At 41.6% G+C, this 27,141-nt stretch overlaps 1 protein-coding gene across 1 annotated transcript; it reads left to right on the plus strand.

Moving 5' to 3' along the window:
* Positions 1 to 11,288: 11,288 nt before the first annotated feature.
* On the plus strand, positions 11,289 to 15,375 carry LOC114682654 (HLA class I histocompatibility antigen, alpha chain F-like). The gene is made up of 6 exons (XM_028856618.2): positions 11,289 to 11,381; positions 11,584 to 11,853; positions 12,057 to 12,332; positions 13,484 to 13,759; positions 13,881 to 13,991; positions 15,292 to 15,375. The coding sequence occupies exons 1-6, from the start codon at positions 11,297 to 11,299 to the stop codon at positions 15,351 to 15,353; spliced, it is 1,080 nt and encodes a 359-aa protein (XP_028712451.1). The 5' UTR covers positions 11,289 to 11,296; the 3' UTR covers positions 15,354 to 15,375.
* The last annotated feature ends 11,766 nt before the right edge of the window (positions 15,376 to 27,141 follow it).

The following is a 27,141-nucleotide window of genomic DNA, read 5'->3' on the forward strand; positions in this document are numbered from 1 at the left end:
GTGTATGCCAACAATACAGGAGGAATTGGGGTCCCCTTTGGGGTTTCTTGCTTTCAATAATAAAGTAATTTATAAAGACTCAAAAAGAATCTCAAGGTCAAGATCAAGTTAAAAAGGAAAACCTGAGGATCAGCAAGCTGCAAAGCCTCAGCTGCTTCCTGGAGGAGGAGAATGGAGGAAAGAAGGGATAACGGCCATTTTAAACTGTCATGGAGGTCAGACACAGGGCAGACAAGCAGCCACATGGCAAGGAAGGAGACTTTAAAGAAAGAGTAAGGAAGCTGCAATGTTGAAGGGAAGACCCAAGGTGTTAAGGAGAGCGTGCTTAGAGAAGAGACAGAAGTGAGGGAAAGGGCTAATCCAGAAGAGTGAGAAGACTTACACACCTACATGGCTGTGGCCCACCTGCTACTGCCCTATGGGCTGGGTCAGTACGGTATCTCATTAGAGGACTAATTATTCTGCCTCTCTCTTTATGGTGGATTAAGGTGAGCACATCTTCCTAGGTGTGTCCTTAAGCCAAGAAATGATCCTGCCCAACTGTAATCCTAGGCCTCCATCCAGCCCAGAGATTCTGTTCTCTTGCAAGGATTTTTTCCTACTCTAACACCTAGTCATATCGACTTTGTATGAATATGTATTGTAGGAGAATTTCTAGATAGAACAAAGACATGCAATTGTCTGCTTCCATAAGGGTAGAACTACAAACCTATCAACCCCTTTGACAATAAAGGCCTCCAAGAAAAGCTGCTTTCTCTGGAGACTATAGAAATACATAAAGTCTGTCTATAATATAAAGTGGCACAATAGTTCCTTTATAGGGACCCTGCATAGCCTACCTGGCCTGGAACTTGCTTTGTAGACCAGGCTGACCTCGAACTCTGAGATCAGTCTGCCCCTGCCTCCATACCTGACCCTTACATTTTAATGTATTTTCTGTGTATGTCTGTGTGCAGATGTGAGAAGATGATTCTCTCCTTCCACCATGTGGATCCCTGGGATCAAATTCAGTTTGTCAGGCTTGACCTGCTGATCCATCTCATTGGCCCCTCATCTGAATTCCTTTGCTGGGAAGTACATGGACTGGGGTTAGGAAAGCTAAGAGCAAGATCTCTATGGTAAACTCACCTCTGTATCATCAGGTCCTCTCGATGCCTTTTAAGTTTCTGGATTTCCTCCATCCCATCTTTTAGACAAATATAGACATTTAACATTTTTGTTATGGAAATCAATGCCACCATTGTAATATCATAAGGATATTACATAAAATATCTATGGGCCAGCAGACCCCCTGGGAACAAGTCCTGTGACCAACATTCCTCATGATCTTGTGTCACTTAACACTTTACATCGGTCTGTATACATCTAGCGCTTTTAGATTGAGATCCTCTTTCCCTCAGCATGATCACCTCATAGCCACAAAAATGGTTTGAAGCAACAAGAGGCTCTGGGATGGCTCTTCAAACAACCCAGGTATATTTCTCTGTGGTGATGCTTCTTAGAAAGCAGTTTTAGAAGAGAGATTACGGCATAGTTTCCCTCAGACACACTAACCCCAAGGAAAGTCAGCCTTTGCTAAGGCAGCCCAAAAGACCAGCTTTCAAGGCTGCTGCAGGGTTGTAAAAGGGATGCCACAGAGTAGCTGAATTTGGAATAATTTTTTTTTCTATCTAGTGGTCTTAGAAACAGAATGAGACACACAAGCATACTGAAGGTCACTCTCTTTATTTCTTTCTCTATATCTGTTCCCTTTGTTATACACAGTTAATATATATTCAAGAGAAATTCTTCAGACATTGGAAGTTTTATTTGAAGTTTACATTTCATTTCTACAGTAAATGATAAGAAGCAGACTGTTCTGATAACACATGTTATCCTCTTCCTAATTAGTGTGCAGCTGCAGCTGTAAAAGAAGATCCAGCTGCTCTATTATCCACTAAGGAGATAGCCTATAAAGGGGGTTATAAAGTTAAACTATTGGAGAGTCTAGAAAATAAAGAAATTGTGCATTACACTCTATATTTCTAAGTGTGTAAAACATTTAAAACTAATATTCTGTGATTAACAATTGTCAAAAGTGTTGGTTTCTCTTGGACTCGGAGCTCCCAGATATTTAGAGTAGGAATAGGAGAAAACAGCTGAAGAAACAGGTCCCTAGTGCTGGGATAAAAGAAAAGTGGAGGGCCGGGGGCAGCGGAGGCAGTGGCACACTCCTTTAATCCCAGCACTAGGGAGGCAGAGGCAGGGGGATCTCTATGAGTTCGAGGCCAGCCTGGTCTCCAAAGCTAGTTCCAGGAAAGGTGTAAAGCTACACAGAGAAACCCTATCTCGAAAAATAAAAAACAAACAAACAAACAAAAGAGTGAAGGATCATCTTTCAATTTCCAATTAGCCCAAGTGGCTTGGCTAGCTCAGCAGATGCTGTCAGCCTGTTAGCAAAGCTTGCTTTGCAGCTAATCAAATAGCCATAGCTGTTGCAAGCTGATATCCATGGCTGCAAGAAGTTTGGAAGTTAACTCTTTCCTTTCCTCTCCCAGTGATTTGTCCTGCTGAATGCTCTGACTGAAGCAGGCAGTGGTTGTAGCAGCCTCTGCTTTCTGTCTTTTATGCTCTCAGGGGGTCATGTGGAATGATTTACAAGTAGGAACAGCAGGGGAAGCCAAATAAGATGATGCAGTATTTTGCTGTCTCTTCCTTAGATCCCCAATGAAGGAAGGGAGGGAGGGAGGGGAGGAGAGTTTCAGAGTAAACATAGGCTCTCTGGTGCCTGTCATCCCCTGTAGCTGAGCCTGACCTACAAACCCAAGAAAACTCAGAGGTCTCCTTAGTTTCTTTTTACGTTTCTTAGGGGCTCAGGCCATTTGGAATGTATGGTTAAACGTTGCAGGGGGAGACATTTAGGATTATGACACTCTTTTGCCTCTTTCTCCATGTCAATTTCCTCCTCAGAGGTTAATTTGTCCATGTCTGATTTATCAGTATCCTCTTTTAGGCTGTTTTCTCTGGGATCTGTTATTAAAGGATAAACATTCTTTCTAGATTCTGAGTGAGGTGACATTGGAGGTGTTCTCTCATGGGGTCGGTTGGTTCCAGATCTGGTTTGTGCATCAGCTCTTGACCATTTGCCTGTGCTTTTCTAAGTCCATCCCATATGGCAAATGCCGTAAGAGGCATGTCCATCCCTTCATTTTCTGCACACCATTTATCTTAATATCTATCCCTATTGTCTACATCTAGGGTCCCCCAGTCTGGAAGCCAGGGGCTGACTTTTTGTATGAATTTAGGAAATTCATTCAGCTGGCTCATACTAAATTTAATTCCTCTCTTCTTAAGCGTGTGTTTAATAATTTCAATGAACAATTGCTGTTCTCTAGATTCTGTTTGACCCATTTTGAGGAAAAAATAGAGATAAAGGAAAAGCCAAAAGGAAGGTTGGAAAATCGGACTACCCGCCTGTCTTTTCTGGCTCTCCATGTCCAGGGGATCTGCAGAATCCTGACTGAGGGCTATCTGAGGCTGCTGATTAGGGAGTCCTCTCTCTTGATCACTCCCAGAAGGTGCTAACATGGAACAACCTCCATGAGGACTACTTCTTTTGGATAGTCTTCTGATTATCTTTTTGATGATCACTGATTCCAGCACCATATAACACAGCCCAAAAGACCAGCTTTCAAGGCTACTACAGGGTTGTAAAAAAATGCTACATAGTAGCAGGACTTAGAAATTTTTTTTTTAATCTAAGGCACTTAGAAACAGAATGAGACACACATGTGTATTGATGGTCACTCTCTATTTCTCCCTTTTTATGCTACTAAGAAATATTGCCCTTACTAGAACTTCTATGCTGGCAAAAGGAAACATGAACACTATTAAAATTACTCCAAATAATGAGTATGGAACTTGCCAAGAATTTGGCACAATCTAGTAACTACACATTCTTAACTTTAGCTGGTACTCCATGTACTAACAGATGTTACCATAAATGCTCCATTACAGGTTATTCACTTTCCCACTAAGATTGCTACAGTAAAGAAGCTAAAACTGCTAGGTAGTGGTGGTACATGCCTTTAATCCCAGCTCTCAGGATGTAGAGGTAGGTGGATCTCTGATTTCAAGGCTAGCCTGGTGTAGAAAGTGAGTTCTAGGACAGCCAGAGCTAGAAAGAGAAACTTTTTTATTTATTTATTTATTTATTTATTTATTTATTTATTTATTTATAGAAACTCTATCTTGAAAAACCAAAAAAAAAAAAAAAAAAAAAAAAAAAAAAAAAGGAAAAGAAGAAGTTAAAACTATAGGCATAACTAATTAGAGGCTTGGCCAATACAAAACATGTAGCCTGAGATGCTCCATTCTTTTTGTACCCAATTCATAAGCCTATGTTTATCTCTGACTACTGCTATTATTGTCCCACAGTCCAAAAAGGATAAATGGCTGCAAGTCTGGCCAAATGAACTTCCTCTGACTTTTAACACTTTGGCTTGCACATATCTTCTACAAAATAGGATGTATGTGTCCTCATAGTTAAGGGACTAAAAACATTTGGCTTTCCCCTGAGGTTCCCACATCAGAAAGAACTTTATATAGTAACACTAAACCACCCACTGACATCAGATGAAAGAAAAACATTCTCCTGGATTCATATGAATCAAAGCAAATGAGATAAGGACAATTGGAGGGCCAGCCCTACAAGTAACTTTAGATTTCTAGGCCTGTCTCAAGCCCCAGCAGCAGACAGCGATCTCCCAGTGTCGTGAATCAGGATCCATCTACTTTCCTCTCATAGTGTTCTTTGAAAAATCCTCCTAAAGATAAAGCTATTGCTTTATTATTATTATTATTATTATTATTATTATTATTATTTGCTTTTTTGAGACAAGGGTTCTCTATGTTGCCATGGCTGTTCTGAACTTGCTCTGTAGACCAGGCTAGCCTTGAACTCAGAGATCCACGTGCCTCTGCCTCCTGAGTGCTGGGATTAATGGCATGTGCTGCCACCATGGACCAGAAAGATAAAACACTTTTCTTGTGCTTTTCTTTTTGTGGGTCTTTCACTGATTAGCCAGGCTGGCCTCACCTTTCAAATGCTGGGTTTTCAGGTCTCTGTCACCACATTGAGCTTTGGTCTGCATTTCTTAAAACACAAGATATCTATTCATCAGGCAAACAAGCTAAACCACTTGTGACTTAATTATTTTAATAGTTGCTTTAATGGGTTTTGGGGGAATGTGCTTAGATTTATTCTTTTCTGATTATATAGTCTTATTCTAATTTATTCTAATTTATCCCTTTCTCTGTTTGAAGATTTATTGCCATTTGGTTATTGGTCTGCCTTTCCTTTTCTCAGCTGCCAAATTCTGTGTGACACTTGCAGGGAAATTTCAGATGGGGAAGTGACAGAGTCCAGGGACTATCACCAAAATCTGGAACTCTGGCATGCGGATTTGTTTGTCTTGGTTTTTGAGGAAGTGTCTCTCTCTGTAGTTCTAATTGTCCTGGAGCTCACTGTGTATTCAAACTCATAGTAATCTGCCTGACCCCGTCTTCAGAGTACTGGGATCAAAGCATGCACCACCATGCTTAGTTTATACTGTTTTTGTTGTTGTTTGGTTGGTTGTTTTGCTTTTCAAATGCTTTATTTACTTACATTATTTTCTTGTGCAAATGGGCAAAACTGCACTGTTCACAGAAACTTACACTGAGTGGGAAGGCAATCACCAATTAGAAGCCTGCAACATAGACCCACCTAGCACATGGAAATAACACAAGGCTCACCACAAACAGATCAGTAAATGCGTGTCAAGAAAATACAAGGAAGAAGAAGGCAGTCAGAATCACTGTATGAATCTCATGGAAAATTGTAGAAGTCAAGGCATAAGGCAAAATTCATCATGATGAGCATGTTGATTAGAGAGGTCCTCCCTAAGAATATACAGTTTCTTGACTGTAGCTCTGTTGCGGTAACGCCCGCGTTACCGATAACCGTTCACCTTGCCTGAGCGAAGGGCTGCGGATTAAAAAATAGAGACAAAAGACAGCGGGTCATCCGTACGATTGGAGGGGTAGTGAGTATCAAACTGACCCTGCATGGAGCATGTCAATATGGCCCAATCATTATCATTAGCTTGCAACCATGCTACTTGAGACTGGGTGTATGGGGTCACCACAATATCTGGCTCTTTACCAAAAGTTTGAACACTGGTCTTGATTCCCTTAAATATAATCTGAGCGACAGCCTGTGGATAAGGAGTGATGATTTTTGCTGGAGAAGCTGGGGAATGTACCCATAAAATAGGACCTGTTTGCCAAAACACTCCAGTAGGTGAATGAGTAAAACAAAATATCAAATACAATAAGGGAGAATTAAGATCTATATACTGTACGTGAGCCTGTTCCAGGGCCTCTTGCACACGTTGTAGGGCTACACGTCCTTCAGCTGTTAATTTACGGGGAGATGAAGGGTCAGGGTCGCCCTTTAAGACATCATACAAGGGGCGAAGCTGACCTGTTGGAATTTTTAAAGTGGGCCGAAGCCATTGAATATCTCCCAGAAAGGTTTGGAAATCATTAAGTGTGCGTAGCTGATCCATACGCAGAGTAATCTTTTGTGGGCGTATGCCCGTGCGTAACAATTCATGACCTAAATAATGATAGGGAAAAGATACCTGTACCTTTTCTGGGGCTATTTGTAAGTTAGCCAAGCTAAGAACCTCTTGTAAATAAGAAAAGGCATCAAAAACAAATTTTTTATCTTTAGCAGCCATTAATATATCATCCATATAGTGAATTATATAAACACCCGAAAAAGCTTTTCGAACTGGAGCTAGGGCCAAAGACACATAAATTTGACATATAGTAGGGCTATTGGCCATTCCTTGAGGCAATACCACCCACTGATATCTCTGATAAGGTTCCTTAAGATTTTCTGAAGGAACACTGAAAGCAAAGCGAGGACTGTCCTCAGGATGTAAAGGTATGGTGAAGAAACAATCCCTCAAGTCAACCACAATTAAATGCCAATGCTTAGGAATTGCCACAGGGGCAGGCAAGCCAGGCTGTGTTGCTCCCATGAGAAGCATGGTTTTATTTACAGCTCTAAGATCCTGTAACAGCCTCCATTTTCCTGATTTCTTTTTAATAACAAATATAGGTGAGTTCCAAGGTGAAGTGGAAGGAATGATATGTCCAGCATCTAACTGCTCCTTAACCAATGCATACGCAGCCTTCAATTTTTCCTTAGCAAGGGCCACTGCTCCACCCATACAGGGTCATCACTCTTCCAAGTGATTTTTATCGATTGTATTATTGAAGGCTGCTGTGCAGTGACCCCTATGGAAAAGATCCTAATCCTCTAGTATCGCCAGGACCCCTAGTGACACAGTTTTTGTCTGCCACAGGGAGCGGGTCTCCTTGCAACATTTTCCCTAAGCCTTTGTCCGGGCAGTAGCCCTGACTCTTTAGCATCTGTTGTACAGGCTGTGTAGTAAGCACCGCTCCCATGCCATCCAACACATCCCGTCCCCACAAGTTCACTGGAATGTCAGGTAGCACAAATGGTTGAAAAGTTCCTGTATGACCTTCCTCATCCTTCCAATTTAAAAGTAGCTTGCTCTGTAATGGCGTCTGAGCTGTGCCGATACCTTGTAGGTGAGAGGTAGAATCTTTAAGGGCCAAGCTTCGGGCCAATGTTTTAAAGAAATAACTGAAGTGTCAGCGCCAGTATCTAAAAGACCCGAAAACTGTGATCATTAACTTTTAAATTTAGCATGGGTCTTTGTTCTAAGGTGGAAACCCAGCATGCTAGAGGGCCCGTAGAGCCAAATCCACCCTCACCTCTGTGTGGTTTAAGAAAAGGATTATTAGTATGAAAGCGGGGCATCAAAAGCAGTTGTGCTATGCGAGCACCCTGGGGAATAATTGTCACCCCTTTACCAGCCTCAACCATAATTCTAATTTCCCCTTCAGAGTCTTCATCTATCACTCCTGGAATTACTCTAATCCCTTGCATAAGAGCACTACTCCTGCCCAGAATCAGTCCTAAAGACCCTGCAGGTAGTGGACCCATAACTCCAGTACCGAGAGCCTGGGGACCCATCTGACATCACAGCTTCCTTGAGCTGTTTGATGCTTTTAAGATCTAGAGGATTGTGCTCTCTTTGTCTCTGCCCCTGAACATTTTGAGTCTCTATGACCGGGTAAGCAACTCCCCCCGTCAATCCCTCCATGGGTGCGGAAGGAAGGACCTCCGTGTTGTAAAAGTCAAGGTTATGGGCTGGAGGTCTATCCTTGCGAGAAATCTGTGATTTCCCTCTTAGGCATCTAGCATCCTTTTTTGATCTGATTTCTGCATCATCACCCTCTGAAGATGACTCTGCAGAATCGGAAGACGACTCTGCCGAATCAGAAACATCAGAAGTTTTAAGGGTTCTGAGAGCCTCCTCTATCTGAGACTCCTCCAACACAGTTTTAGCTTCATTTAAGTGTTCTTGGACTTCAATATCATCACTAAGCAATGCATCCTTAACCAAGCGCCACAAAGAAAAAGTAGCTAAGGATATGGAATCAGGCCCTTCTTTATGCAAATATTTCTGTAAGTCAACCTTGACCTGTTCCCAATCTGGTATATTAAATCCTCCGGAGACCAGAAACCAAGGACTAGCATTCTGGAGGATTTGAACAAAATCTTTAGCCGTCTTGCTCTTAATAATAGTGCCTTGCTGCCTCAACAGTCCAATTAACTGTTCCTCGAGGAGTGACTGTGAGCTAGCGGCCCCCATTCCAATCCACTCTTACCTTAAAATGCCGGCCGGCCTTCCAAGAGTGTCCGTCAGCTGGTCCTCCTTACTCAGACCTCGGTAGGAACCTCCATTTGTTGCGGTAACGCCCGCGTTACCGATAACCGTTCACCTTGCCTGAGCGAAGGGCTGCGGATTAAAAAATAGAGACAAAAGACAGCGGGTCATCCGTACGATTGGATGTCGAATGCCGTTTATTGAAAGAGGGAAGAAACCTTAAATACGTACAGGCTTACAGCACAAATGGAGGAACCCCCGGAGGGCAGAAGTTCGCTGTCAATGGTCCACATTCCAGACTCAATGTTCTATATTCTTGCATCTAAGTAGTTAACTGCCCAAAATGCAGGATACACAACAAGGAACTTCCCTTAAGCATTTAGAAGGGTGGATACCGGCAGGGAATCCGAATAGGGAGGACACAAGGAACTTCCCTTAAGCATTCAGAAGGGTGGATACCGGTAGGGAATCCGAATAGGGAGGACATCTGATCAAGGTCAAGCAAGCAAGGCTGCAGCCACTCCCAGTCGGGGGCCGGGGGCCAGGGCCCATGGCGCCCACATAGCTCCCTAAGTTTTCCCTTGATTCTTCTCATCTTTTCCATCATATCATCCAATAGCCTCTCCATCTCCACTCATCTCATCATTAATCTGCCTGTTGGGTACAGCCTGTAGGAAGTTAAGAGCAAGTCAATGAGCCTATCCTCTTCTCTTGTTTCCCGTAGGCTGGTGGCCATCACCTCTTCCCAAAGGGTGGTCAGTCTTCTGTCTCTTCTGCAGCAGCTGCTCCATTCCTTCCTTTTCTTGGGCTTATCCGTTGCCATGTCCTCCTCTTCCCAATTCTCTCTGAGACATTTGCTGCCAGCAGACATGCTTGACTCACCCAGGCCTAATGCCAGCCTGCTATGTACAGGGCAGCAGGGAGGTGGTGGCCAGATGCCAGTGATGACTGTTCCCAAGGCTGTGTAGCTCTGCAGCCTCTTGCTGGTTATTTTACATAAAGGAAGTTAGCAGCTGATGTTGAACAGGACTTTACTCTTCTCTCCCCTAGCCTGCCTAATGTCTCGAATCACCAAAGAGGAAAATAGTTACCTCTGTTCCTCTCTCTTTGTTTAAGAGTCTGTTATGGCAAGAAGCCTGTCAGCATCCTGGACACACTTTTGCCATATACCATCATCATCTACTTTAGTCCCATCCAATGCTCCAAAACAAATAATTTTCAAATAATCTTTCTCTGGACACAACATGTTCTCTGAGCACATTGACTTTCTCTAAAAATAATTTACTATTCCCCAACATTCTGCATTCTTTTCCTCTCACACACACAAAAATTATAGAATTCAGGCCATTCCTCAAATCCTGGAAGCCCTGGTGCCTCAGCCTCTTGAATGGTGGAAATAAGTCATGTGTCTCCAAGACCAACATAAACCAATAGCATTTGAAGCTGGATAGAACCCATAAAATTACTTAGCTATTTTCATGAGGTGTATGATATCAAAAATACTTTTGTGCCTCTCAGATTTACTGTGTAATCAGTATAAAATCAGTTTAAAAATATTGCTGTATAAAAATTACAGCATATTTACTGTAGTGTGCTTGACAGTGAGTTAATCTGTTGACACCTTAATCTGAACCAAGGCTGTGAAAAACTAACCAGGGGTTACTGCATTCTTCACCACTGCTACTTACTTGCAGAATGTAAGGGCAGTCTCACTTTTAAAAAGTCTTTTTTATAGTCAAAGTATGAAGGGATTGAAAAGATGGTTCTGTGGTTAAGAGTGCTTCCTGATATTGTAGATGACCCCAGGTCAGTATCTAGCATCCAGATCACAAACATCTGCAATTGCAGTTTTAGAGAATTTGACTTCCTCTTCTGACTTTCATGACTTCCTCACAAACATGGCCTACATTTGCACATATTCACACGCACACACCCATAAATAAATCTTTTTTTTTTTAAATATCAGTGTCATGTAGCTTAAGCTGCCTTAAACTCATATCAAACCTCTTGCCCCAGCACAGTCTCCTAAGTGCTGGAATTACAGATGTCAGTCACCATGAGCAGCTTTTAACATGGTAAATATAATTGGAATTAACCTACATAAAACTTTGAGGTACTTAATAATGTATAAGCACAAATAAGAGACCCTGAAATCAAAACATTCAGAATCTCAACACACCTCTGACAGGACTCAAAGAGCTCCAATTACAGGAGGAAGTGGTCTCCATAAATCCCTGGTCTGAGGTTTTGTCTTCACGATGTTTGAGGTAGGGAAGCCATAAGTTTGGAATTCCCTCATGGCCCGGGAATTCCTTTCTGTAGCCTTAAATCAATGTTAGCTGTCCCTTCTGTCCATCTGGACACATGTTCTCACTCCCACTGCAAGGACGACTTCTGGAGAAATACACTCACAGTCACTGTGGTCTCTCCCCACAAACCACGACTCTATAAACTCCACAGAGAGGAACAAAGTCTCAATCCCTCCAGTTTTCCAGACACCAAGGATGGGAGCTGTAGTGCAGCGTCCAGCTCTCCTGCTGCTCTCAATACTCCTGCCTCTGATGAAGACCAAGACCCATAGTGGCGCTGGTGAGTGTGGGTCAGGAAGGGAAGGGTCTCTGTCAGCAGAGCTAGGGCACCCGGCCAGGGCAGCATCCCAAAAGCCCTTTCTCATCACCCACCCAGATCCTCCCAGCTCTCTCCACCTGCATTCCGAATCCTGAGCCTTGATCCCCTCCAGGCCAGCACACCTGCCCATGGTCCTGTGAGTATCGCTGTGTACCTCCCCCAGGGTCACACTCGCTGCGGTATTTCGTAACCACGACTGCATCTCGAACTGGTCCTCAAGGTCTCAAAGTCTTCGCTGTTGGCTACGTGGATGACACGCAAATCCTGCGCTTCGAAAGTGACATGGCTACTAAGATGGAACCGCTCGTGCCCTGGGCGAGGCTGATGGGCAGGGATTATTTGGAGTGGGAGAGAGTAGGTATGGAGAGATATTCACACAATGCCCGAGAAAATGTGAGATTTGCACTCCGGATCTATAACCAGAGCAATGACGGTGAGTGACCCCTACATGTCCCCATGGGTTGGCCCAAGTCGCCTTGGGCCCTAGATTCTAGGTTTGGTCCGAGGCTGCGGGGCCCGCAGAGACCCTGGACCCGAGAAAGCATCGGACTAAGACCGGGTTTCTGGTTCAGTTTTGGTGGAAATTTGTGGGTGGGCTGGTCCCTGAGACCGGGCTGACTTTGGGGGTGGCGACAGGCTCTCATACCTTCCAGTGTTTCATTGGTTGCGACGTGGGTCCAGACCGACTCTTCCTCCGAGGGCACTATAGACATGCCTTTGATGGCCGTGATTACATCAGCCTGAACGAGGACCTGAGAACTTGGACTGCCGCAGACAAGACGGCTCAGATCACTCAGCGACAGTGGGAGGAAAAAAAGGTAGCACAGGATTGGAGGCTCATCTTGGAGGGCCAGTGCGTTGCTTGGCTACTCAGACACCTGGAGCTAGGGAAGGAGACTCTGCAGCGCTCAGGTAAGAGAGGCTGAGAAACAATTCCTCCTTCTGCACTCAGAGTAGGGCGCATGCCTCCAAGGAGGGAGGAAAATGAAACTAGCTGAAATACTGTAGCTCTGTCTTGTAATCAGAGGGGAAGGAGTGCTCCTGGTTTTTCTGACCCAACATCAGAGAGTGACTCTTCTGGGACTCATCCCTCTCTTAAGACAGTTTAGGGTCTCTTGGGATGATAGGAAAGATGTAACATGAATCTTAAATGGTCTTATTAAGTTAAAAAAAAAAAACAAACAAAAAACCTGGTGCCACCTATTGGGGTAAATTCTGAAAGATCAGAGAAACAGAACAAGCCACAGCCAACCTCACCTCACAACTCCTCAGCTGATTCCTTTTCCTCAGACTGGAAGCCTCTGAATCCTCACCCGAATGGATCTCAGCTGAACTGCTGCTTGAAAGCCTAAAAGCTAAAAGCCTCTAGTTCCTAGTCCACATGCCTTATATGCCTTTCTGCTTCCTGCCATCACATCCTGGGATTAAAGGCTTGTCTTTCCCAAGCAAGAAAGACAGGAGATCTCAAGTGCTGGACTAAAGTTGTGTGCACCACACCTGGCTTTGTTCCTAGTGTGGCCTTGAACTCACAGAGATCCATCTGGTGATAGGATTAAAGGTGTGTGTGCCATCATTTTCTGGCCTCTATGTCTAATCTGGTGGCTGTTCTGATCTCTGATCCCAGATAAGTTTTATTAGGGTACACAATATATTGGGGGACACAATGTATCACCACAGAAAGAAGATCCCTGAAATAACCAACAGAAACCCTGTTCAGTCTGCAGCCCATTGTGAACTATGGCTTCTCAGAGGCTGAGTTCTCTGCCCACACCCAGTGTCTTTGGAGGTCTGACTTAAGTGATGATGAATCTCTCATCCCTCCACCCAAGTCAAGACCAGAAATCCTCTTTTCATGGTGGGAAACTTGGGAGTATTCCCTTTCCAAGGAATATATTATACTATATGCCTAAGTGCACACAACTTTTGTGGAATTTTCACCCCCCACCCCCCATCTCCCGCCCACATCTTGATTCTCTTGTGCATTGCAGGATACGCACATGAATATAGCTTAAGTCCCCAGAAAAGTTATAAAATGCTTGAATTTTCCCAACTCTTCTCCTCAGACCCTCCAAAGGCACATGTAACTCATCACCCCAGACCTGAAGGTGATGCCACCTTGAGATGCTGGGCCATCAGATTCTATCCATCTGAGATAACCCTAACCTGGAAGAGGGATGGGGAAGACCAGACCCAGGACATGGAGCTGGTGAACACCAGGCCTGCAGGAGATGGAACCTTCCAGAAGTGGGCAGCTGTGGTAGTACCTTCTGGAGAGGAGCAGAGATACACATGCCATGTGAACCATGAAGGGCTGCCTGAGCCCCTCACACTGAGATGGGGTAAGGAGGGGTGTGAGCACAGAGCCTGTTATCAGGAAGACAGGTGACCTTCTGGAGACCCTGAGTGGGATCAGTGCTGAGCTGGGGGTTAGGGCCCCTCAACTCTACTCTGTCTTCCCAGAGCCACCACCTCCTTGGCCCACAATTGGAATGACTGTTGGTGTGGTTCTCCTTGGAGTTGTGGTCACTGGAGCTGTGGCTGCCCTTGTGATGATGAGGAAGAAAAGTGCAGGTAGGGAAGGGATTGGTGTCTGAGGATTTTCCATAGAGTTGAATCCCTAGATGGAAATGTGCTCATGTCCTGTTTTGTTACTATGAGACACACCTATGTGTGAGTGCTTATCTAACCTGGGATTCAGTGGACTAGCAGATTTTTGTTTTGTTTTGCTTTTTTTTTTTTTTTTTTTTTTTTTTTTAAAGATAAGGTATCTTTACATAGCCCTGGCTGTCCTGGAAACTACTTTGTAGATTTGGCTATAATCAAGATCACCTGTCTCTGCCTCCCAAGTGCTAGGATTAAAGTTTTGTGCTATCATATACAGCAGTGCTAATACTTTTTAAAGTATGGGCTATGGAGGTACTCTAGAGCATCATTCCTGGATCTCTGTCAGTCTTTTTATGTCCTCTGATGTAGTTACTCAGGTAACTTTTCCAGGAATCTACTTTCATCGTTGTATTTCTACCTTTTACCATCTTGTCCCAGCTGTTGAACTCTCCTTACACATTAAGGGAACACCTAGTAAGTGTACAGAAAGGAGACAGAGAGCAAGTTCCTCTGTCACTTTCCTAACATTCCTGCAGCTGGGCGCCACATGGTAGTCCTCGGCTCCACCAGCTGAGTGACCACATGCTGCACATTGACTCAGCACATGGTGATGAGGAAAAGCTGGAACTGCATAAGTGAATTTGGCTGGGGTGACATTGGCACATCCAGTTCCCATGAGTGGCAGGAAATCTGTCCCACAGAGACCAGCTCCAGACTGTCAGTGATTCCTGTACTCAGTGGATCCTTGTGGATGTGATGTTGATGGACTTGTCAGTTCTGTTACTAACTATGAAACCTCAGATTTGGTTCATGGCTTTTTCCAAAAAAAAAAAAAAAATCACCAACCCTCCAATATCTTTATTAAATTCTTTTGTTTTTAAATGATAAGAATTTTTATTCCATTATTTATACTTAAAAATAAGAAATCAGCCTAGGGAATTTTCAGATAGCACCCAGTCAATTCTCTGTAATTGCTTCCTGTTTTTCTATATGAAGCTACACCTCATGGGAGAGAAAACAATACAAATCGGTCAACATGACAACTCAGGACTGATAATGTATATTCTCCCTTCTCTTTCTCAACCCCTCCCCAAAATGGAATGCCCATATAACACCCTTTTCCATCATGGATGCTGTTCTTACCACTAACATCAGTGGCCATAAATCCTGTTCCAAAATACTCAGGACTCTTTCCAGATCCCTCATTTAGATTGCTCAGTATGTAGTCCAGGACTCACACTTCCTTTTTCTGTTTCTCTGTTAACAGCATCTCACACTGGATCCCAGGCTGGTATTGGTGAAATTATTTTGGCCACTCCACGTAGTTAAAAGGATATTTATTTAATGGCATAACTCACAAATTAAGTGATAGGTAGGTTGCAGGGTCTGGGAAAGGTGTATTGCAATCTAGCGGTGTTCTCTGGAGCTCTGCTCAGTCCACCTCCAACATTCAGGGTCCTGGAACAGAGAGAGCGCTGGCCCATCCAGCTGTCAGGTCTCCAGGCACCTCCCCTGGCCCCGCCTCCTAGGCGTGACAGTTGCCAGAGTCTCAATGGGGGTAGCTGGAATGACTACCCACTACATGCTGGCTTGGGAATCACTATGTAGCTGTGATGGTTAATCTTCATTGCCAACTTGAATGGATTTAGAGTCTCCTGGGAGATTCAGTTCTGGTCACATCTGTAAGAGTGTTTCCAGAGATTAATTAAGGATGGAAGACCAACCCTGGGGCCCAAGGATAAAATGAAGAACAGGAGAAAGCCAGATGAGAGGATGCCTCCATGCTCCTTCCTGATCTACTGAAGTTGGAGGAATCCCAGCCACATGCCCCTGCTGCCATTTACTCCATCACACCTTATGCTGAGATTGACTGAACCTTCTTAAATCATGAATCAGAATAAATCTTTCTTCCTTTAAGTTGCTTCTGCTGGATATTTTGTCACACAATTTTAAAAAAGTTAATATTAAAAATCCATATGGCAATGAAATACCTACAATCCTCTTTCCCTATCCTGGAGTGTTAGAATTACATATATGAACCACCATACCTGGCAGCAGGAATTATTTATGTAACATGCCACAAGTGAGGCTGATGGATCTAGGAGGCCCAGGAGCTCCTTGTCCACATTCCTTGCAGCTCCATGATCTGAATAACAGCTGCCTCTGTACCACTTGTTATAAATACAGAGATTCTTGTGTCTTCTCAGATTCCCCCAAGCCTTTTGTTTTGTTTCTGTTTGTGGGGTTTGTTTCATTTTGTTTGTTTGTTTGTTTGTTTGTTGAAACAGTCTCACTATGTAGTCTTGACTGGCCTGGAACTATCTGTACTTGTAGACCATGCTGGCCTTGAACTCAGAGATCCTATGAGAGGAGGCATCTGTCTCTGCCCAGAGTGCTGGGATTAAAAGCCTGTGTCATCAAGCCTGACTTTTTCTGAATCTTGCTGAGATGTCCAGAGGATTCCTGTGCACAGGAAAGTCTGGGACTCCCTGGTCTACCAGCCTTCTAGACACATGCCCAGAGCTGCACAGTCTGTGTTCAAGGTGTGTTCTCTAAAGAGACCACTGAGCACTGGAGGGGCCAGGATCAGTCCTGTTCTCTTTCTCATCTACAGTTGATAATCCTTTTGATGATTTTATTCACTTCCAAGGTTTTAAATGCCATTTAAGACCACCTCCAAAAAGTCAGGCAGTGGGGGACACATGCCTTTAATCCCAGCACTCGGGAGGCAGAGCCAGGAAGATCTCTGTAAGTTCGAAGCCAGCCTGGTCTACAGAGAGCCAGCATAGATACCAAAACTACACAGAGAAAGCATGTCTCAAAAAAACAAAACAAAAAAAAAGACCACCTTCTAAATAAATTTCTCCAGCACAGACAAGTCTAGTCTGCAGGTTTATCTGTCCTCTGCTAATCTGGTTGCCTTATGTGTGTTTCCTCAGCTGCGAACAGCAAATCTATTCTGCTACTTGTACAGTCCTAAATTTTTGTTATCATCTTTACTTTATTTTGTAGTCCAGATTAATCCAGTAGGAAATATTGTGATGTTCATGTTTTAAATGAATTTAAAATTCAATTTCTTTGCTCTGTTTTCTCTGCTCACACCTTAAGGAAAAGCAGCCTGTGCCCTTCCCTAAACTACTAAATGAATTTCCAATTGATTCCTCCATTGTTTTGCTTAATTCCCACAAATTCATCCAGCTCTAAACCAGAATGATCCTTTGTTTGTTTGTTTGTTTGTTTGTTTGTTTTTGAAACACAGTCTATGGAGCTGAACTTGTAGTCTCCTTCCCAGTTTCTGGGTTTCCAGGTGTGCATCACAACACCTGACTCTTGCTTTTGTTGTCTTTGAATTATTTATATATTGTAGACATTAATCCTCTTTTAGATTATAACTGGTAAGGATTTCCCCCCATTTGTTAGATTATCTTTTCACTCTTTAATTGTTTCTTTGCTGGGTAGATGCTTTTTAATATCATGCAATACAATTTGTCAACTCTTGCTATTATTTCTTGAGCTTTTAATCCTTTCTCAAAAGACCTGGTCTATGCATATATCAAAAGGGTTTCTCTCTAGCAGAATTTAGAGTTTCATATTACATTTAAAGTCTTTGAGATTATTTTCTACAGGGTGAGAGATGAGGATGTAGTTTTCTTCCTCTACATGGGGATATCAAGTTTCCCAATAACATTTGTTGAATAGGTTTGTCTTTTTCCCCTGATGCATGTCTTAGGCATTGTGATTGAATAAAATAACTGTATGTAGGGTTTTTTTCAGTTATCAGAGGGTCAGGGAATACCATAGTAATCACACTGTGTAACAGACCTCACACAAGTGATTTACTTGGACGGGGGTGCAAAAGCCTGCCTCTGCATGAGGATGGAAGAGAGGGAAGTAGATGGGGAGGAAGAGAGGAAGGGGGAGACAGGGATAGGGGAGGGAGGGAAAGAGAGGGGTTATGACTTGGACTTTATAGGGGGTATGGAGTATGAGCATTTGGGACCATGGCACAGTGGAAATGTGTCCCATTGTGATGACAGTGATGCTTGTGCTGAGCTTTTGAAGGCTGGGTGGGGGATAAGGGAGCACCTGGTTATGGAATGTGGATGCTTCTAACAGTGTAGCTATAGATTACATGAGTCCTCTATTCTATTCCATTAATCTGTGTATTTCGGTGCCTGTTCCACACCTGTTATTTCTCCTTCCTCCTCCTCCTCCTCCTCCTCCTCCTCCTCCTCCTCCTCCTCCTCCTCCTCCTCCTCCTCCTCCTCCTCCTCTTCTTCTTCTTCTTCTTCTTCTTCTTCTTCTTCTTCTTCTTCGTTTAAAGTCATGTCTCTGTAATAGATTTTAAGATCAGGATTTTAACACTTCTACTATTGTTCTTCTGGCTAAGAACTGCTTTGGCTTTTAGGAGTATTTCCTGCATCCATATAAATTTAGAAAATTTTTTTTCGTTCTTTAAAGAATGTCATTGGGAATTACACTGAATTTCTAGATTTGTTTCTGGACTACAGCCATATTTGCAGTATTAATTTTGCCTATTTTTGAGCATAGGAGGCCTTTCTATAGTTCCTTCCTTCCTTCCTTTTTTTCTTTCTTTCCATCTTTCTCTCTTTCATTGTTGTTGTTGTTTGGTTAGTGTTGGTTTTTGAGACAAGGTCTTACTATGTAAACCAGGCTGGCACCAAAGTTGCAGCAACCCTCATTCTTCTGCTGAGTATTGGGTTACAGAAGTAAGCCATCATGCCCAGCCTTATTTAGTGTTTTAATCTTTATTCTAGATGTCTTTACTTCCTTACATATATTCCTAGGTATTTAGTTGTTTAATTTTGTTTTTGAAGCAATTATAGGTGGGGTTCTTTTCCTGATATTTATCACCATGTTAGTTGTTGTTATATTGAAAAGCTGCTGGCTGTTATATGGGCTTTATATCCTGCTGCTCTTCTGAAATTGTGTTTGATATCAAAGATAGGATCATATCACTTACAAATAAAGATTTAACTTCTTGCTTTACATCTTGTGTCCATTTTCTTTTTTTCTCTTGCTTTATTGCTCTTAAGACATCAAGAACTATATTAAATAGGAGTGGAGAAAATAAACACCCTTTGTCTCATCTTAATTTTAGAGGAAATGCTGTTTCCCCCATTTAGTATAATGCTGGATAGAATTTTCTTATATAGAGCATTTATTATGTTGAAATACATTACTTTTATTCCTAGTTTCTTCAGGGTTTCAGTTTATCACAAAAGATGGTGAACTTTGTCAAAGACCTTCTCTGCGTACATTGAGGTGACCCTGTGATTTCTGTCCTTGCATCTATGTGCCATATCACATTTATTGAACGAATATGTTGAGCCATCCATGTATCATCTCTGGAATGATTCTGATTTGGTCATGGTATATGACATTTTAATGTGCAATTGACTTTTGATTCCAAGTATTATATTGAAAATGTTCACATCGAAGTTCATCAAAGAAATTGGCCTATGCTTGTCTGTTTTGTGTCTTTACCCAGTTTTGTTATCAGGATAATGGTCATATTATAAAATGCTTTTGGTAGTATTGTTTCCCTTTCTATTTTATGAGATGATTTGAGATACAGTGTATGGTGGTATTTTATTTGTACTGAAATGTGATTTTAATTGAATGTTAATAAATAAAGTTGCCAGGGGGTCAGAGCTATTAGAGCCATAGTGAAAGCTGGGTGGTGGTGGTGCACGCCTTTAATCCTAGCACTTGGTAGACAGAGCTAGGTAGTTCTCTGTGTGTTCAAGGATACAGCCAGCATTGGAGACACATGCCTTTAATCTCAATACCATAGAAGACCTGGAAGTCTCTACCTACAGGCAGTGACGAGGCAGTCATGTGTTTCGGTTTACAACCAATGAGAAGGCAAAACAGAAAGTCTATATAAAGACAAACAGACAGGAAGTAGACCTCTTTCGGAGAGGTCTCTTGGCTAAAGAGGTTAGCTGCAGCAGGCGGGTAAGGCTCTTAGCTCTGACCTCTTGGCTTTCTTCTTTGCATTGGTTCTGTGTTTCTTATTTAATAAGACAGTTGGTTACATCTACATTTGGCACCCAATGTGACAAGAATCCATTAAAAACCGCTTGACTTGGCTTGGCAGCAGGTCCAGTTTCCGGCCTGGGCAGAAGGCTCCCTAGCCCGGGCCCAGGTCAGCTTGGCCTCAGGCCAGACTGATTGTAGCCCCAAACAGTTAGCTTAAAGCTAGTGCTACAAACAACTCAGGCCTGCCATGCCGAACAGGGCCCCTGTCTGTAAAGCCAACGCACGTGGTCGGAGCTTAAGAAAGACAGAGACAAGGCTTGACTCCACTCAAGCGGGAACACATGACTGGATTCAAGCTCTTAGGCAGAACTTGTAGCTATTCTTTCTCTCTCTCTCTCTCTCTCTCTCTCTCTCTCTCTCTCTCTCTCTCTCTCTCTCTGGATTCATACCTCGGACACTAGGTGGCTGTCTTGACATTCCCTCGGATTTCTACTCTTCTACACAGATTTGGTAAGTCACTTAACATATCAGATATTTTAAAGGAAACTATTTAAAAGAGAAATTTTTTCCACATTTAAAAAAAATGGGTTTATGTGTACGTTGGAAAAAAATTGGGCTTTGTTTGAAATTTTAGGCAGTCTGACAATGGAACAACTATATGAGAAGATTAATGTTGATTGAATTATGCAGTATATTACCATGCTTATCCTCATTTTACTATTTAAAAAGATAGTCAATTTTAGTGCCAGGATAACAGTTTTAGAAAGACTTGTTAAACCTGTAAAAATGAATTATAGAGAAATTCAAATTCAGAGAGAAGAAATTAACAATGAAGTTGTTTCAAAATTGGATCATAAGGTTACAGACAGAAAGCCTGTTTTCACACAGTCACCCTTAATTTATCCGGTAACCGTACAGCAGATGCCTGATCAAATGACTACACAAAATATTTGGGCTCCGATTGAAATGTTAGATTTATGAAGGTTTAAGGAGGTAATAGAATCTTATGGCATGCATTCCCCATATGTAAAGAAAATGTTAAACTCTTGGTCAACATATAATAGGATTATACCACAGGACTGGTGGGAGCTGGCACAGGCTGTTCTGGAACCCAGTCATAGGCTCCAGTGGCTAACTTGGTTCAAGGATGAGGCTGAAAACAGAAAAACATTGGAGGGATAAAGGAATACAAAGGTTATACAAGGTCCAAAAGAATCTTTCACAGATTTTTTTTTTTTTTTTTTTTTTTTTTTTTTTTTTTTTTTTTTTACAAAGAATGGCTTCAGCAGTAAAGAGAATGGTCCCGGATTCAGAAGCTAGTCAGATAATAATTGATTCTTTGGCCTTTGAGAATTCAAATGCAGCATGCAAAGGAATAATCGGGCTGTTAAAGGCAAGATCTGCACCTTTGGAAGATTGGAATAGAGACACGGTTAATGTTGAAGCTCATGACCATGATGATATGTGGGTAGGAGAAGTAATTTCAAAAGGTTTGAGGAATGTTAGATGTTTTGGATGTGGAAAGCAAGGACATTTGAAAAGGGACTGTAAACAGGTCATTCCTGGAAACAATGTTTCTTCAAGGAACAATGGCAACAGAATGCCCCTTCCTTCTGGAGTATGCAGAAGTTGTGGTAACGGAAAACATTGGACGCATAAGCCATTTTACTCTGTTTCCTGGGATAGATGATTTGTCCCTTTTCTTCAGTTGTCTCATTTATCCAGTGTTCTTCAGATTCCTTAACCTTCATTCTCCTAAAAGACAAAAACAAAAACCTTTCCCCAAGACCAATTTTCCTTTTTGGCAAGTTATTATCTGATTAAATGAAAAGGCATGTGTTACTGGTATAAGATAGTTTAAATTGGATGATCATGCTGGTTGATGAACTATCGCCTCCTCTAATTAAGAGGCCTCTCTTGTTCAAATCAAACCTTTATCAATTTTGATGGTACCCACAGCTTATCTTCTCCTGTAGAAACAAAAGCAAAACCTCGTCCCCAACATAACACATACCCTGGTTTCCATTCTGAGGTCAGCACATCCTTAAAGTATATAGGCTGATTTAATTCTGTAGTTTTTTTTCTATTATCCAATGTCTCTCTGCAGCTGTTGTTCCTTTCTCATTGGCATTGAGAAAATTCAAAGTTAATAGAGCATTATGCAGTCTATTTCTGGGGGGTTTTGTTACCCCTTTCTGTTTATTTAGCATATCCTTTAGAGTTCTGTTTGATCTTTCTATAACTGTTTGAGCTGTAGGATTATGTGGTATACATGTAATATGCTTTATATTGTAATAAGCAAAAAACTGTTTCATTTACCAGAGAAATATGATGGAGCATTGCCAGTTTTGATTTGTGCAGGTATACCCATGATGACCATAACTTCTAGCAAGTGAGTGATTACAGAATCAACTTTTTTAGAACTCAAAGCAGTTGCCCATTAAAATCCTGAATAAGTATTGATGATATGGTGTACATATTTCAATTTCCCAAATTCTGCAAAGTGAAACTCGTCCATCTGCCAGATTTCATTCTTCTGAGTACCCTTTGGGTTACATCCTGCTGGTACTGGCGTTTGATTGTAGAAGGAACAAGTAGGACATTACTATTTCTTTGGCTTGTTGCCAGGTTATAGAAAAATCCCTTTTTAAACCTTTACTACTGACATGATGTTTTTTATGAAATTCTGAGGCCTCCAGCACATTTCCTATCAATAATTTATCAATCTCATCATTGCTTTGTGCTAGAGGGCCTGGCAGACCAGTATGGGATTGGATGTGAGTTATATATAAAGGATGACTCCTTTTCCTGATTGTATCTTGTAATTGAATAAATAGTGAAGTTAATTCTGAAGCATCATGGATAAATTCTGCAGTCTCAATATGTAATACCACTCTTTCAGCATACTGAGAGTCAGTTACTATTTTGAGAGGTTCTGAAAAATCCATTAATACCAACAGAATAGCATACAATTCTGATTTTTGATCTGAATTATAAGGACTTTGAACCACTTTACTTAAATATTCTGATTTGTAACCTGTCTTTCTTTGTTTGTTGGCATCTGTATAAAATGTACAAACTCCAGATATGGCAAGAGCCAATTAGCTCTCTTTATAAGATAAATTCTATCGCTTTTGGGATATTTGCTGTTAATTTCTCCAAAAAAAATTACTGCAAGCTCTTTGCCAAGGTTCACTTTCTGTCCATAATTTTTCAATGTCCTCCTTAGTTAAAGGTACGACAATTTCTGCTGGGTCTATTCCTGCTAATTGACAGAGTCTCAGTTTTCCTTTCCAAATCAAGTCAGAGATTTTTTCCCCATAAGTTTTTAATTTTTTATTTGGTTTATTTGGCAAAAATATCCATTCCAATATAATATCTTCCCTCTGCATTAATATTCCAGTAGGAGAATGCCTAGAAGGTAAAATAACCAAAATGCAATCCAGCTTTGGATCAATATGATCCACGTGCCCTTCATGTACTTTCTTTTCTACCAAGGCCAATTCTTTCTCAGCTTCAGGTGATAATTCTTTTGGACTATTTAAGTCCTTGTCACCTTCTAAGGTTATGAACAAATTATTCAGTTCATCATTTTTTACCCCAATAATAGTTCATAGATGAGAAATGTCTCCAAATAATCTTTGAAAGTCATAAAGAGTCTGAAGTCTATCTCTCCTAATTTGCACCTTTTGTGGTCTAATTTTTTGTAGCTCTATTTTATATCCTAAATAATTAATAGAATCTCCTCTTTGTATCTTTTCAGGAGCAATTTGTAATCCCCAGCAAGGCAAAATTTTCTTTACTTCTTCAAACATTCTTTCTAAAGTATCTGCATTTGAGTCAGCTAGTAAAATATCATCCATATAATGATAAATTATAGATTTAGGAAAATTTTTACACATCACTTTCAATGGCTGTTGTACAAAATATTGGCACAGAGTTGGGCTATTCAACATTCCCTGTGGAAAGACCCTCCATTGAAATCTTTTAACCGGTTGAGTATTATTATAAGTAGGCACTGTGAAAGCAAATCTTTCTCTGTCTTTTTTCTTGTAAGGATATTGAAAAGAAACAGTCTTTTAAATCAATAACTATGAGAGGCCATCCTTTTGGTAACAGAGTAGGCAAAGGCATCCCAGATTGTAGAGAGCCCATTGGCTGAATTACTTTGTTAATTGCTCTAAGGTCTGTTACCATTCTCCATTTACCAGATTTCTTTTTAATAACAAATACAGGAGAATTCCAAAGGCTGGTTGATTCTTCAATGTGCTGAGCATTTAACTGTTCTTCTACCAGCTCTTCTAAAGCCTGGAGTTTCTCTGTTGTTAAAGGCCATTGCTGAACCCATGCAGGCTTGTCTGTTAACCATTTTAAAGGTAGAGCTGTTGGTGTCTTTGGGAGATCATCAGTTGTTGTGCCCTGTTCTTGTATAATGTGGATGGCTGGTGACCACTCAGAATAATGCCTTCTAATATTTCTCTCAGAAACATGTGCTAGTTTACGATTTGTTTCTGAGATTGGAGGGATGTTAATCTGTGTATTCCATTGTTGCAACAAGTCTTGACCCCACAGGTTCATAGCTATGTTAGCCATATATGGTTTTAATTTTCCTCACTGTCCTTCTGGACCTATACTTTTGAGCCATCTTGCACTCTGTTTCACTTGAGATAATGTCCCAATTCCTAACAGTTGAACGTTTACCTCCTGAAGAGGCTAAGTTAAATGACAAAATTCTGGTGCAATTATGGTAACATCCACACCTGTGTCTAACAGACCAGACAACAAAACAGCATTTATTTTTATCGTTAATAGAAGTTTGCCAAAAAATTTTCTTTATGTTTTCTCCTGAATTTTCTATTCTCTCTGTTTCATCATCCTGACCAGCATGATTTATTCCAATAGGCATTTGGTTATTTAATCGCTCTGAGCAGGGGTTTCCTCTACAGCTGCAGGAAAGGTTTGAACTGGATTTGCACTGGGGGCCTGCCTGAGGCCCCTCTGGGAGTTTCCCAAAGCCCAAGGCAAAGGATTACCCTGTCTGTCCCTTGTTGATCTACATTCGTTGGTCCAGTGTTTTCCCTTGCCACACCTTCTGCATACTCCAGAAGGAAGGGGCATTCTGTTACTAGTGTTCCTTGAAGAATCATTGTTTCTAGGAATGACTTGTTTCCAGTCCCTTTTCAAATGTCCTTGCTTTCCACATCCAAAACATCTAACATTCCTCAAACCTTTTGAAATTGCTTCTCCTACCCACATATCATCATGCTCATGAGCCTCAATGTTAACCGTATCTCTAATCCAATCTTCCAAAGGTGCAGATCTTGCCTTTAACTGCCTGATTATTCTCTTGCATGCTGCATTTGTGTTCTCAAAAGCCAAAGATTCGATTATTATGTGACTGGCTTCTGAATCCGGGACCATTCTCTTTACTGCTGAAGTCAATCTTTGAAAAAAAAAATCTGTGAAAGATTCTTTTGGGCCTTGTATAACCTTTGTAAATGACTCATTTTTCCCCCCTGATTCCTCAACTCTGTCTCATGCATTCAAGCCTGCGGTTCGACATAAAATTAGGGTTTGGACATCATATAAACATTTTGTTTGTACTGAAGCATATTGGCCTTCTCCAATAAGTTGATCCTGACAACTTGTATTCCTTTATCCCTCCAATGTTTTTCTGTTTTTAGCTTCATCCTTGAACCAAGTTAGCCACTGTATCCTCTGGCTGGGTTCCAGAACAGCTTGTGCGAGCTCCCGCTAGTTTTGTGGTACAATCCTATTATAAGTTGACCAAGAGTTTAATATTTTCTTTACATATGGGGAATGCATGCCATAAGATGCTATTGCCTCCTTAAATCTTCATACGTCTTACATTTAAATTGGATTTAAGTAGATTGTCTAGTCTCTTCAACATGTAGCTGCTCTACGGCTACCGGATAAATTAAGGGTGATTGTGTGAAAACAGGCTTTCTTTCTGTAACCTTATGATCCAATTTTGAAACAACTTCACTGTTAATATCTTTTTTCTGAATTTGAATTTCTCTATAATTCATTTTTACAGTTTTAACAGGTTTTTCTAAAACTGTTATCCTGGCACTAAAATTGACTATCTTTTTAAATAGTAAAATGAGGATAAGAAAATTTATAAACTGCATAATTTGATCACTATTAATCTTTTCATATAGTTGTTCCATTGTCAGACTGCCTAAAATTTCAAACAAAGCCCAATTTTTTTTCCAATATACACATAAAACCCATTTTTTTTAATGTGGAAAAAATTCTCTTTTAAATAGTTTCCTTTAAAATATTTGATGTCTTATCTGACTTACCAAGTCTCTGTACAACAGTAGAAATCCGAGGGAATTTCAAAACAGCCACCTAGTGTCCGAGGTATGAATCCAGAGAGACAGAGAGAGAGAGAGGGCGCAAGAAAGCGTAGCCGCAAGTTCTGGCTAAGAGCTTAAATCCAGCCACATGTTCCTGTTTGAGCCAAGTCAATCCTTGGCTCTGTCTTCCTTAAGCTCCGACCACGTGTGTTGGCTTTACAGGCAGGGGCCCTGTTTGGCATGGCAGGCCTGAGTTGTTTGTAGCACCAGCTTTAAGCAAGTAGCTCCAACTGCGTGCAACCACTTGGGGCTACAGTCAGTCCAGCCTGAGACCAAGCCGACCTGGGCCGGAGCTACGGAGCCGGGCCCCCCAGGCTTGAAACCGGACCTGCTTCCAAGCCAAGCCTAGCAGTTTTTAATGGATTCCTGTCACATTCGGTGCCAAATGTAGATGTAACCAATCATCTTATTAAATAAGAAACACAGAACCAATGCAAAGAAGAAAGCCAAGAGATCAGAGCTAAGAGCCTTACCTGTCTGCTGCAGCTAGCCTCTTAGCAAGAGACCTACTTCCTATGTTTTTGTCTTTATATAGACTTTCTGTTTTGCCTTCTCATTGGTTGTAAACCCAACTACACAACTGCCTCATCACTGCCTGTGTGTACGAACCTCCAGGTCTTCTATGGTTGGTATTGAGATTAAAGGCATGTGTCTCCAATGCTGGTTGTATCCTTGAACACACAGAGATCTACCTAGCTCTGCCTACCAAGTGCGGGAATTAAAGGCGT

The sequence above is a fragment of the Peromyscus leucopus genome, chromosome 16_21 (genome assembly GCF_004664715.2).
Source record: "Peromyscus leucopus breed LL Stock chromosome 16_21, UCI_PerLeu_2.1, whole genome shotgun sequence".
NCBI classification, from domain to species: domain Eukaryota; kingdom Metazoa; phylum Chordata; class Mammalia; order Rodentia; family Cricetidae; genus Peromyscus; species Peromyscus leucopus.